The sequence below is a fragment of the Chanos chanos genome, chromosome 8, assembly GCF_902362185.1.
Source record: "Chanos chanos chromosome 8, fChaCha1.1, whole genome shotgun sequence".
Classification (NCBI taxonomy): Eukaryota; Metazoa; Chordata; class Actinopteri; order Gonorynchiformes; family Chanidae; genus Chanos; species Chanos chanos.
The window spans coordinates 37,345,184-37,357,022 of NC_044502.1; the positions used below are offsets into that span (position 1 = coordinate 37,345,184).

Here is an 11,839-nt window from a genome sequence, read left to right on the forward strand (position 1 = left end):
AAGGACACAGAGGATTTAAGGTAAGACACAATACCACACAGCTTACTTGACAAGATGGTCAAATAGAAGACAATTTTAATTGCAATTCTGCTTATTTTTGCAGGGCACAAAAGGACGATCTGGTGAATCTGGAGATCCCGGACTTCCAGGCCAAGCTGTAAGATGACTATGCAGTCCAGGATCTTAAAGTACAAAGAGCACCATTTGAAATTACGTTTTGGAAAGGAAATGACAGCGTCTTCTTTCTTTTTTCATAGGGGGAACCTGGTATTGAGGGGCCAGTAGGTTTGCCTGGATTAAAGGTTGGTACTGATTTCAATCCATATAAAATCCCTTCATTCATTCAGTGGTGAGATTCATTAAATACTTTAATGTAGCATTTTTTATAATTAATTTATTAGGGAGCTCTGGGCACAAAAGGAGAGAAGGTAAGCTTTAATACATTGTTATTACCGTTTCCATTATTGTGATTAATGATCCAAGCAGATACTTCTTGATCTCGTTTGTACTTGTAGGCGAAGATAATGATGATGATGATGATGATGATGATGATGATGATAACTGCATTATGGTCAATTCTTATGAAATCAGCACGCTTGCTCACGCTCATGTCAATATGCCCCATACTTATTTTGTCTGTCTGACCAAAATTCTACTGCCAACACCGCTACAAACTCACAAAATCTGAGAATTTCAATCTCTCATATCTCAAGGTCCAAAAGCTGCACAGGTCTCAAATTAGCTGAATATTTGTATGAAACCTTGCTGCAACAAATTTCACCAGACTTTTATCGAGGAGGTGGCACTTTTCCACCTATGGGCAACCTTGTAGAAATTTTAGGCTTGTGGACTGCAGTTACTGCATCGCCTTCAGTTAGGAGGCTGTTATCTGCTAATTCACCTAGACACTAGTTTCTCATCACATGAGTGGCAATGTCCTCACCCTCTTTGACAAATTTCAAACCGTAATATAACAACCCCTGTTTGACCCACAGGTCTCAAAATCACTCAGTAGATCTATGGGCCTCTTTCCTATCACAGAGCCATTTTAAGTTTGAATCCCTTGCATGTTACTTGCTGATCTAGTTTTCTTATGGATATTGTAATTCGTTCAGTTTTTCTTTTTTTCCATTCAAGGGAGATTCTGGAACCATTGGCTCAAAGGTATTTTATGCTTGATTGCTTCATTTTTGACATTTTCAAAATATTTAATATATTTATTGAACAATGAATTTCAATACAACGCGAGCATCTAAATCTGCTAATATCTATTCCCTTGAATTTTAAGGGACAACGTGGGACACCAGGCTATAACGGAATGGATGGAGAGAAGGTACAGTGTGTATTTCTTATTATGTTACATACATTTCATTTTTTGTATGACTACACAGTCTACTTTTCCTTTTTCCTCTCATAGGGCAAACCTGGCATCATTGGCTCACCTGGATGTAAAGGGGAACCTGGCATACCTGTGAGACAACATCTGCAGGAAATCAGTTCTTTACTCATTGTCATATATTGTCCAAACTCCTATCTTATGCAGCTGATACGCAATTGCTTGATGTACATCAATAATTAGTATTTGGAAGGTGTTAATCTTTCATGTATGAACTTGAAAAGGTTGAGGTAAGGAAAATTAAATTAACGCAAATGTTAAAGCACAGTGTTAATTGACTTTTTTGGCTCGTCACAGAGCACAGAACCAGGCAGTGCATGATTCATACCTGTCTCATCTGCTTTGCACTTAACTTTCCCTCTTTGCTTTGTGTTACTTTTCCCAGGGTGACCCTGGACCTTCAGGTGACTTTGGTGAGAGAGGAGTTGCAGGACTACCTGGTGAAAAAGTGCGTGGCTTTCCCCTCAAGCTCTTATAAAAACATGAATTCGCAATGGAAAAAGATAACAGAGACACGCATTATAAAGGAAAAGAAAAAAGAGCTAATTCCATTTATATGTTGAGTGAATGGACGGATTTCCATATCATTTGTGTTATCACTAGGGTATTCCTGGACAGAGTGGCAGACCAGGACCTCAAGGTCCTCGTGGAGACCCAGGCGCCAAAGTAATTAATCCTGCTACTGCTTCATACAACTTACCAGGAGACACAGCACAGTAAATAGACAACCCAACACTTATTTGCTTGTTACTTAAAGACTAATTTATATTACTGTACAAAAAAATCTTTTACAGGGTGTTGCTGGATACATTGGAAATCCAGGGTTGCCTGGAGGAAAAGGGCTCAAGGTAAAAGCAGCATGTTGATTTTATTAACTGACAGAAATTGATATAGACTATAGTGAGAGTATTCCGTTACAGTTTTGTCTTATTCTGGATATACCACTAAACACAAAGTACAAAATAAGTGTTTTCTTATTATAGGGGGCATCTGGACAACCAGGGATTCAGGGGGTTATTGTAAGTATGGATCTCATCACTCATATGTTCCAGAGCATTAAAACTATCCAAAACAGGTGCTTATACAAGCCTTGCATAACCAGATTAGTCCAGTCAAGCTCCTGACAGCCCCCCTGAGCATTGTACTGAAGTGTGTTTGTTCATGCCTGTGTCAGGAGCGTGTCTGAAACCCCGCAGGGGCACAGTTTGAGGACTTCCGGTACTCAGATATGATTGATCATAATAAAATGACTGATCTCATGTCCGGTTACCTGTTCAATGTCTGCTACCCAGGGTATTAGAGGAAACAGTGGGCGAATTGGACCAAATGGGAAAGCAGGAGGAAGAGGAGAAAAGGTATTGCACATGCAGACATGCAGAAGAACATAGTAGATACATTTTATTGTATCTCTATGTAAATCATTTCTATGTTAATCATGAGTAGGTAGTTGTCTAATTTTTGTGTTCGTTAGGGAGAAAATGGCCTAGAGGGAGAGAGAGGACCTCCTGGGCAAAAGGGTGATAATGGCATAGCAGTACGTCCTAAACTTTTGCCTCAAAACTTTGATAATCAGGACATGTTCTGAACTGCTGAAAGGACATCATGCTTTTTTTTTTTTTTTTTTTTAATGTCAGGGACAACCCGGTTTTCCAGGGATTCGCGGTCCACCTGGCATTGATGGAGAGTCTGGTCCTCTGGTGAGTGAAATAATATTTTTCAACCTCCCTCGAAAGTGATGAGATAAAACCCTTTGTGAAAATGTTCTGCCAGAAAGTAGGTTACAATAATTGTGTCTGAGATCTATCCTTGTCCCTTTTCAGGGCCCCCCAGGGGAGGCAGGAGACTTTGGCCCAAGAGGTGACCCTGGGGCTCCAGGTGCCAAGGTATGGAGAGTGGGTTTATTGGGGCCTAGCAAACATGTCTTCACTGGCCTCTCTATTCATTAACACCCATAGCCCTGTTATCAAGGTATGAAAAGAATGCAAGTGAAGCAATGAGCAGCCTGGTCCTACAAACACGAGAGAACCCAAAGCAAACACTGGCTTTTAAAAATTATAGACAAGTTTGGTGCAAGCCACACAAATATCTCAAGACAAAGACAAACAATTCCTTGAACATTCACAGAAAAAAAAAAAACTTCATTAGCTACCCTACTTTGTTAAGAAAGTGGAACTGCATTCAATTAACCTCTTCACTACAAAACACTTTATCGAATCACGTAAATTTTATCTTCGTCTTTGTAGGGAGACAGGGGAAAAGATGGTCACAGCTATCCAGGTCCTAGAGGCATTCAGGTAATGAACTGAGATGATTTGCAAATAGAACTGCAGGAACTGCTTGTTGGTACTAGAATTAGATGGAATGTAAATTGCATCTTGCACCCGTTAATACAGTTTGGGTTTAACTCCAGGGAGACCGAGGGGATCTTGGCTTGCCAGGACTGCCGGTAAGATAACATTGGCTTGGCTTTTGTTGGGAACAAGATCCATAAAACTATTCACTTAGCTTGTGCACAGTTGTCAGAATGATCAGTCGTGATGTCTATCCAAGGGAACCCGAGGGTACTCCGGAGAGAAAGGTGCTCAGGGGCTTAAAGGAGTCAGGGGAGAGCCAGTGAGTGAACTTAATAACAGTTTTGGCAGTTGTGTGGTTTTCAGATGCTTCATTTCATTGCAAAATATTATTTTTTTTTGTGTTCCACCATTACTGAGTGTGTTTTTTTTCCACAGGGGGAGCCAGGACCTGAAGGTGTACCTGGAGATAGAGGAGTACAAGGCTTTCCAGGACTACCAGTGAGTCTGCATACTGACATCTCTTAACCTACACAGTTTGATGAAAAAAAAATGGTAAAAGTGTCAGCGTTTGTATTAGGTTTAAATTACAATACATGTCTGCGTTCAGTGTTAAAAATAGCATTAAAGTTTTCTGAAACATTTTAAACTTGAAAGACCATTACATATTTCCAGCTCATCCAATATCAGCAACTATATCATCCGTTACCTCTGTTTTCAAAACTTTTTAAAGGGCTCATCTGGTTTCCGTGGACCTCCAGGTTTATCTGTGAGTAACGGCTCAGAATGATATGATTTGCATTGAATATTTCATAGTTGCTGACTCTTTGCATATTAACTTTGTACTTCCAGGAGTGTGAGCTCATGGGCTTTGTCAGAGAAACATGTGGTTGCTGTGGTAATGGTTCTTCAACAATTAAATTCATACATATAATATGTCTGATTAGCTGTGGCAGACAAATATACAATCTTTTTTTTTTCTCTCTCTACAGGTTGTGAAAAGGTTTGCCCTCCTCTTGATTTGGTGTTTGTACTTGACAGCTCGGAAAGTATAGGGATCACTAACTTTAATCTTGCAAAAGGCTTTGTCATCAGTGTAGCTACCAGACTGGGCAGAATGGCCAAAAATATGACAGATCTTTCGGGTACACAAAAATGATAGTATTTCTTAATCACACTCAGCCTTCTAGTGCAAAGTTGTACATTCTGGTTAGTGATGCCATTAATAAGCGTGTGTTTCTTTATTTTAATTTGTACACAGGGTCTCGTTTAGGTGTGGTTCAGTACAGTCACCAGGGAGCTGTGCAAGCCATACAGCTGAATGACCAAACCATCACTTCAGTAGCAACATTCAAAGCCAAGGTCAAGAGCATGCAATGGATAGCTGGTGGCACCTGGACACCATCTGCCCTCAAGTTCACCTATGACCAACTTATAGTGCCTGGGAAACGAGCAGGAACTAAGGTAGTGGCTATTGTCATCACAGATGGACGATATGATCCCAAAGACCTGGCCAACTTGGAGGCCCTTTGCCAAGGGGTGGAGGTTTACACTATTGGAATTGGAGACATATTTGCCACTGCAGCAGAAAGACAGCCACTAGTGACCATTGCTTGTAAACAGACTGACAGGGTGAAGAATCTGAGTGTGTTTGCTGATCTCACTACAGAAGAATTCCTAGATGAGATTGATCTTATCCTCTGTCCAGGTAAGTCAACCATCCATCTGTCAACACCCTCAAATTTAGATGTACTCCTATATGCTATTGATGAATGCACATTCATGGTTCATTTACTCTGTTTTAGAGCCAGATACCATCTGCCCGGACTTGAGCTGTGCCCCAGGTAAAAAAAAATAAACCCAATGCATGTGTTTAGCCAAACCCAAATGCTGTAGGGAGCATTTTCCCATTTCATTCACACCAATGGTTAAAACGCTGATAAACAAGACAGGTGAGGGTTTTTTTTTTACATAAACTGAAAACATTGTTCCTTCCTGTCTTGTAACCATTGCAGATTTAAGCGTGGCCCCACTAGCGCATCGACCTGTAGACCTGCTATTCTTTGTAGATGGTTCAGAAAGAACTGGGGAAAAAAACTTCATCACTGTACTGCGCTTCATCGAGCAGCTTTCTCAGGAAATCCCTTTATCTAAAAGGGTAAACCGGGGCGCACGTTTCGCCGTGCTGCAGTTCGGAGGAGAGGAGGATCCAGATGTCCTGGTGGATTTTACTAATGACCACAGCACCATCAGCTCCATGGTCTCTCGTGCAGTGTACCGAGATTCATCCTCCACGTTAGGAAGAGCCATCCTTTATGCGGCAAATAATATCGTCACGCGTGGCGGTCAGTCCAGGAGAACGCGTCGAAATACAGACCTCTCCTTTGTCTTTATTACGGATGGCATGACCAGCGACACTAACATTGCTGAGGGAGTCGCAGCTATGAGAGGTGTCAATGCTGCGAGTATGGTAATCGCCGTAGGCTCAAACCTAGACTACGACCGGCTCCTGCAACTCGTTTTCAAAGACAGATCCCTTATCCTCCAATTAAAACACTACAAGGAGCTGACCAACTCTCGAGTCATAAAATATATTGCTCAGTGTTTGGGATAACGTCATAAGGATAAAGTGCTCCGTTACATCATAAAAACTACAGCATTATTAAGATAGTCCTTCATATCAGCCATTCAAACACTGTAGCAGAGTTTTACATTGTATAGAGGATTGAAAAAACTATGTGACAAGGCTGCAATATCCTGTGCCACAGTAGTTAAGTCAATAATCATAAAAACATCCCAAAAATCAGTTGAACACATTGGTCTTTATTATAGAAAAAGAGATACATCTCTTGTAGCACAATCAAATATATTACAGTTTAAACCAGGATGGCCGTTTCCTGTTTCGCTCCACTATCCTCTTGTCTTTGTCAGCATCTCCGGGAGTTTCACTCTCATACAAAACCACAGTTTCCACTGCAGGTGCATTCAAAGGCTTGCCCTCCATGACAGCAATCTGCTTTCGGATCATTGCGGTCTCTCTCTGGATCTTCTCATAGCAGAACCCACACAGAATGTGTTTTTGTTTCAGATGTCCACAAACTGGACAGGGCACAATGTTTGTCTGCGGAAAAACAATTGAAAAAAAATTAAATGTTTGATTTTACAATTGTACATGATGAAATACTGAATAACTACTTTATGAATTTTCCTTTCTGTGCTTGGGTTTCAAAACCCCTCTCATATTAAAATAAAAAGAACTGACAACTTTGAGTTTTCATTCAGTCACACATTAATGTATTTATTGGCCTGAAACAGCTTCATTGGTCAGCTATGTATTCTGATCTACATCTAGTGCCATATAAAGTGTGTACAGTTCAAACATCACACAAGAACTACTTGCCTTAACTTCAATTAGTTTATTTGGATTTCGTCTTCTGCAACGATTTACTTCAATTGTGCGTCTCTTTTTGGGAGCGGCCATCCAGAAAATGTTATCAAGGAAACTGGGCTCAGAGCTGACATCACTGTTCTGCTGAGGGAGAAGAACAGGACCATGGACTGCCAGTGCTGGACCTGCGAAGGCAATTAGTTCAAAAAGAAACATCAAGTTACATATACTGGCAGAGTCCAGTCAAACAGATCAATAGTTATTCTAATATGATTAATAAAAAGATTGCAGTGTATTCCGAGTAACTACATAATGAAATTAGTGCCATTTGGCCATGTTTTTGTCCAGAGCAGCTTGCGCAAAATGGGCAGTTAAGTATTCGGATATCATACATACAATTTCACGAGAGCAAACTACTCCTAAAAACAAACAAACAAACATAACAATAGTAATAAAAGTGCCTTTACTGCGTGCATCAGTAAGTACTTTGCAAAATACTGCTTCTGTTAAATTTACCTTCAACTGGTATTTATCCTGTAGCTACAAGGATCAGCCAGTGCATTACACTAGCGAGTAACATTTGGCACAATTTTCACACGACAGATTCAGTGTAAATAACCAGTGTATTAAATTCCATAGACTATCCTTCAGTTACAAACTAAGAGGTGAAATCTGCTGGGTAAAAGTCATATATATCTCCTGCCCTCCTGCATGTTGCCCCTCTTAATCTGAACAAATTTGGCAAACCAGCTAAGGTTAGTTAGCTTTCTTGCTAATTAATATCAATACAAACTGTCGTATACAGCACTCACCGAAATTTCTTTCAAATCCTGCTGTCTGTATGAAGATACTTTCAATACGTTGTAAGGACTGTCTCAAAAACTGTACTAAATGTGACAGCGACATTGCTGAAATAAGTTGTCTAGTAAGCTACTCCTGTAGTCCTCGTAACTACCACATTTTCACGGTCACGAATCGAAACTGACTGCGACTGCGTCAACTACATTTCCTTGCACTAATGCATGTCGGACCTTGGTGTTCCTGCAGATGACGGTTCCTCTGGTCCAAAATGTTTATTTAGAAATATTTAAATTACCGTCACATAAGATTTTCTGAGAGATATTAAGCAATTTTTTTCACATGTGTTCTTTGATTTTGTGAGACAGAATTTTACGGAAATAAAATATGTACTGAAGCTTACTGACTGCCGCACTTGCCAATGACGTAACCTATTTTACACCAATCCCTTGTAGTTACCCTGTTGCGTCACTTCCCCGGCAGAGGAGAGGAATGGCAGAAAGAGGCTACAGCTTTTCTCTCACCACTTTCAGGTAGTTTTCTTTGGATATTATTTAATTATGCACAAATCAGAATTTAGAATGTGATTTGATTACAGATAATACTTGACTGAACTCATTCGCGTCTCGTGTGGCTAAATGAATCTAATACATGAAACTGGGTACTCACTCTCTAATAAATACAAAGTCACTGTCAGTCCTAACAAGTGTGTTGACCATTTTGAGTACCACGGTGCACTAATCAGTTAGCTAACATAAGTAAGAACAGTTAAGTAAATAAACTGTGTCAAGATTGTGTAATGGATGAACATGAGAAGTTGAAAAAAATGTTTTTGCTATTTTAAGATGGTTCAGGCAACTAATCCGATCGATGTGTTTGAGGCTTTGCGCTGGTTCAGTGTAGCTAGCCCGTTGAGTTTCGCTTTCAGTTCAGCTGCAGACACTTTTGTTAATAAATCGTGCTGCACATCTGTCGCCTGCTTGCAAGTCTGGTTACATCACAAGTTGCTTTTATTAGCATGTAAAATGTGGTTCAGATTGAAACTCTGTTGGCAACTGATTGTATTTTTACTATTCGGCAATTCTTTTGTGCTCGCACTGAAGTATTTCATGCTGAAGACTCCGTATCTTCCTTTGTCTTTGTTTGCCTTACTATTTCTGTGAATACCAGAAGAGTTCACTATGACGATTACTAACTATTACTTTGTATTGCAAGCCCCTCGGGGAAACTGGTCCAGATCGAATATGCGCTGGCAGCCGTTGCTGCTGGTGCGTCCTCAGTCGGGATTAAAGGTACGAGACTTTAATTGCCTGTCATTTATTGTTAAGGCAAAAAAAAAGAAAAACATATTGTGCAATATTTTGGTCCATGTTTCACACTGAGCATGCTTAAGTGTTCAAAGTTTGTTTTGGAGTAAGAAGTTGCTCACATATAAAAGTTTGTATGAAAAATAATGAAGCATTTCCCCCCATTTTTAGCTGCAAATGGTGTGGTTTTAGCAACAGAAAAGAAGCAGAAGTCTATACTTTATGATGAGCAGAGCGTTCACAAAGTGGAGCCGATAACCAAACATATTGGCATGGTGTACAGCGGGATGGGTCCAGACTACAGGTATTGTCTTTGTGTGTGCGTGTGCGTGCGTGTGTCTTACATGCATTATACAGGTGGCTATACACAGACAAACTCAGCATGAATTGTCTTATTGCATTTTCATTGTGAACTTGGCAATTGAGGCTGATTGGGGTTGGCTGAGGAATGGAGGGGGGTGATTTTGAATATCATTCTTAAATTTCCATGTATAACAACAGCACACTGAGATGGAGTACCACCAATGGTCACTTTGTGTATCTGTTACATCATCTAAGATGCCTCTTGTTGTCTGCAGAGTTTTGGTAAGAAGAGCACGGAAACTAGCTCAGCAGTACTTCCTTGTATATCAAGAGCCCATTCCCACTGGCCAGCTGGTGCAGAGAGTTGCCTCAGTCATGCAAGAATATACACAATCAGGGTGAGTCTTGCATATCCTGCTAAAATCATGTAATGACTGATGTATTCATCAAAACCAGTAAAATGCCATGGTTGCTCATTTATATCAGAATTGTCCTTGGAATAAAAAAAAGTGTTTTATTTATTTATTTATTTATTTATTTATTTATTTACAGTGGGGTTCGTCCCTTTGGAGTGTCTCTCTTAATAGCTGGCTGGGATGAAGACCGACCGTACCTCTTTCAGTCTGACCCCTCAGTCAGTAATTCCTCTAAGCTCTCCTCTTTCATCCATTTCTTGGTCAGATGGATAAACCAGATATAGTAGAGCTACCTATTTTAAACAGCTGCTCCTTCAGCCCAAATAGTCAATGCACCCTCCCTCTGTGTCCTGTGGCTGTTGTTGACAAATGGTTCTTAAGAATTCTCGTCGTGTATGACACCTTTCCCCTCAATAATAATACAAGGTCCACCCACATATTACATGTGCATGGTGCATATGAAAAGCATATATGAGGCTCTATTTGTTTCTCTCATAGGGTGCATATTTTGCCTGGAAAGCAACAGCCATGGGAAAGAATTACGTGAATGGCAAAACATTCCTTGAAAAACGGTAAATAAGGCACATAGATTTGCCTCAGAACATTTTTAGATATTTGATCTTTTAGATCATTTTCATAATATAAAGTATATATCGTTATTACAGTGGTTTGCTGTGGTCGCTGTATTGTTTCTGTTTCAGTACGTTTTACATCAGATCCTTTTTTTGTTTTGTTTTGTTTTGTGTTTTTACTTTAAGATACAATGAGGACCTTGAACTGGAGGATGCGATTCACACGGCTATACTGACTCTTAAGGTAAGACGTGGACTAAAAGTAGGTAATTGTAAACAAAACTGGTGACTCTCATGGTAGTTCCAGTGGTGTTTAGCACAACACATGCCACATATGTCCAGTATTCAAAAGTTATCCCCTACAGACTGTGTTCAGTAGAAGCCTTTAGTTTGACAGGAAATGGATGACTTCATGTCGTTTTTTTTCCAGGAAAGTTTTGAGGGCCAGATGACTGAAGACAACATTGAAGTGGGCATCTGCAATGAAGCTGGGTTTAAACGACTATCTCCAGCTGAAGTCAAAGACTACCTGGCTGCCATCGCCTGAACTGTCCTGCTGAATTTCTCAAGAAAGAGAGAGTTTTGGCAGTTGATGTCTCGGTTAAGATTCCAGATATACCTGTAGTGTGATGAATGTTTATTATTTGTACCCTTGTTTTTCATACCAATAAAAAAGAAATTAAATGCAGGAATTTAAAAATCAATTTGTCTTTACATCAGTTCATGCGGTATTCATATGTTTTCATTTTAGTAAACCAGATGGTATGCTCAAAGAAATGTAGCTTTCAACAGAAGCAGTTACATAATTTAATGAATGGGTGTATATGAACAATTTCATTCTTTAATTTGATAGCTATTTCAGCTACTTTACTGGAGCATTTCGGGTTTTCATTTGTTCTGGGAGTAGCAGTCACGTTTCAGTACGAGCTCCATTCATTGTCTCGATTATTACTGTCTCAAATGTACTCGATTATCCAATGCGATTCTAGAGAGCTTCATTTTTAATGAATCAAACTTCACGAGCACACTGTCGTATTTTTCGCTTCTACAGTTCATTTGGATTCATTAGAAGCAATGTTTCTGGATATCTGATGAGACAAAACTGTAATGTGCGTAAAATTGAGAAATCTGAGGGTTATTATTCGCCTCTCATTTCAAACTTATTCATTTCATTCGTTACAACATTGACATCTATGGCGTTGGATCTAGTATACATAACATTGATGGGTTGGGTCTGGTTAAACCAATTAGATTCTTGAGCTCCGGGTCATCGAGGCGCGCCAAAAAAGTTACCGGTACGCATTTCCCTGAACGATTCCTACGCAAAAAAGTGTGTGTGCTAAAAATACGGCAATGTTTCGCCGAACA

The 11,839-nt window shown here is 39.9% G+C and overlaps 2 protein-coding genes across 2 annotated transcripts; one reads left to right on the top strand and one right to left on the bottom strand.

The window, feature by feature from the left end:
* Window positions 1-548: 548 nt before the first annotated feature.
* psma2a (proteasome 20S subunit alpha 2a) lies at window positions 549-11,146 on the top strand. Its single transcript, XM_030781156.1, has 9 exons — window positions 549-575; window positions 8,333-8,406; window positions 9,089-9,165; window positions 9,352-9,484; window positions 9,759-9,881; window positions 10,036-10,117; window positions 10,398-10,471; window positions 10,658-10,715; window positions 10,902-11,146. The coding sequence occupies exons 1-9, from the start codon at window positions 549-551 to the stop codon at window positions 11,016-11,018; spliced, it is 765 nt and encodes a 254-aa protein (XP_030637016.1). The 3' UTR covers window positions 11,019-11,146.
* On the bottom strand, window positions 6,491-8,039 carry mrpl32 (mitochondrial ribosomal protein L32). The gene is made up of 3 exons (XM_030781157.1): window positions 7,888-8,039; window positions 7,088-7,260; window positions 6,491-6,808 (listed from the first exon to the last, which is right to left on the bottom strand). Exons 1-3 carry the CDS (start codon window positions 7,979-7,981, stop codon window positions 6,557-6,559), a joined length of 519 nt encoding a protein of 172 aa, XP_030637017.1. The 5' UTR covers window positions 7,982-8,039; the 3' UTR covers window positions 6,491-6,556.
* Window positions 11,147-11,839: the final 693 nt, after the last annotated feature.

Bases quoted from the DNA above. Each gene is read 5' to 3' on its own strand.
- psma2a (XM_030781156.1), top strand. From the start codon at position 549: ATGATGATGATAACTGCATTATGGTCA. The intron at 9,882-10,035 runs GTGAGTCTTGCA...ATTTATTTACAG, and splicing joins CAAGAATATACACAATCAGG to TGGGGTTCGTCCCTTTGGAG. The intron at 10,716-10,901 runs GTAAGACGTGGA...TTTTTTTTCCAG, and splicing joins CGGCTATACTGACTCTTAAG to GAAAGTTTTGAGGGCCAGAT.
- mrpl32 (XM_030781157.1), bottom strand. From the start codon at position 7,981: ATGTCGCTGTCACATTTAGTACAGTTTTTGAGACAGTCCTTACAACGT. The intron at 7,261-7,887 runs GTGAGTGCTGTA...TTGCCTTCGCAG, and splicing joins AGGATTTGAAAGAAATTTCG to GTCCAGCACTGGCAGTCCAT. The intron at 6,809-7,087 runs GCAAGTAGTTCT...GTTTTTCCGCAG, and splicing joins ATAAACTAATTGAAGTTAAG to ACAAACATTGTGCCCTGTCC.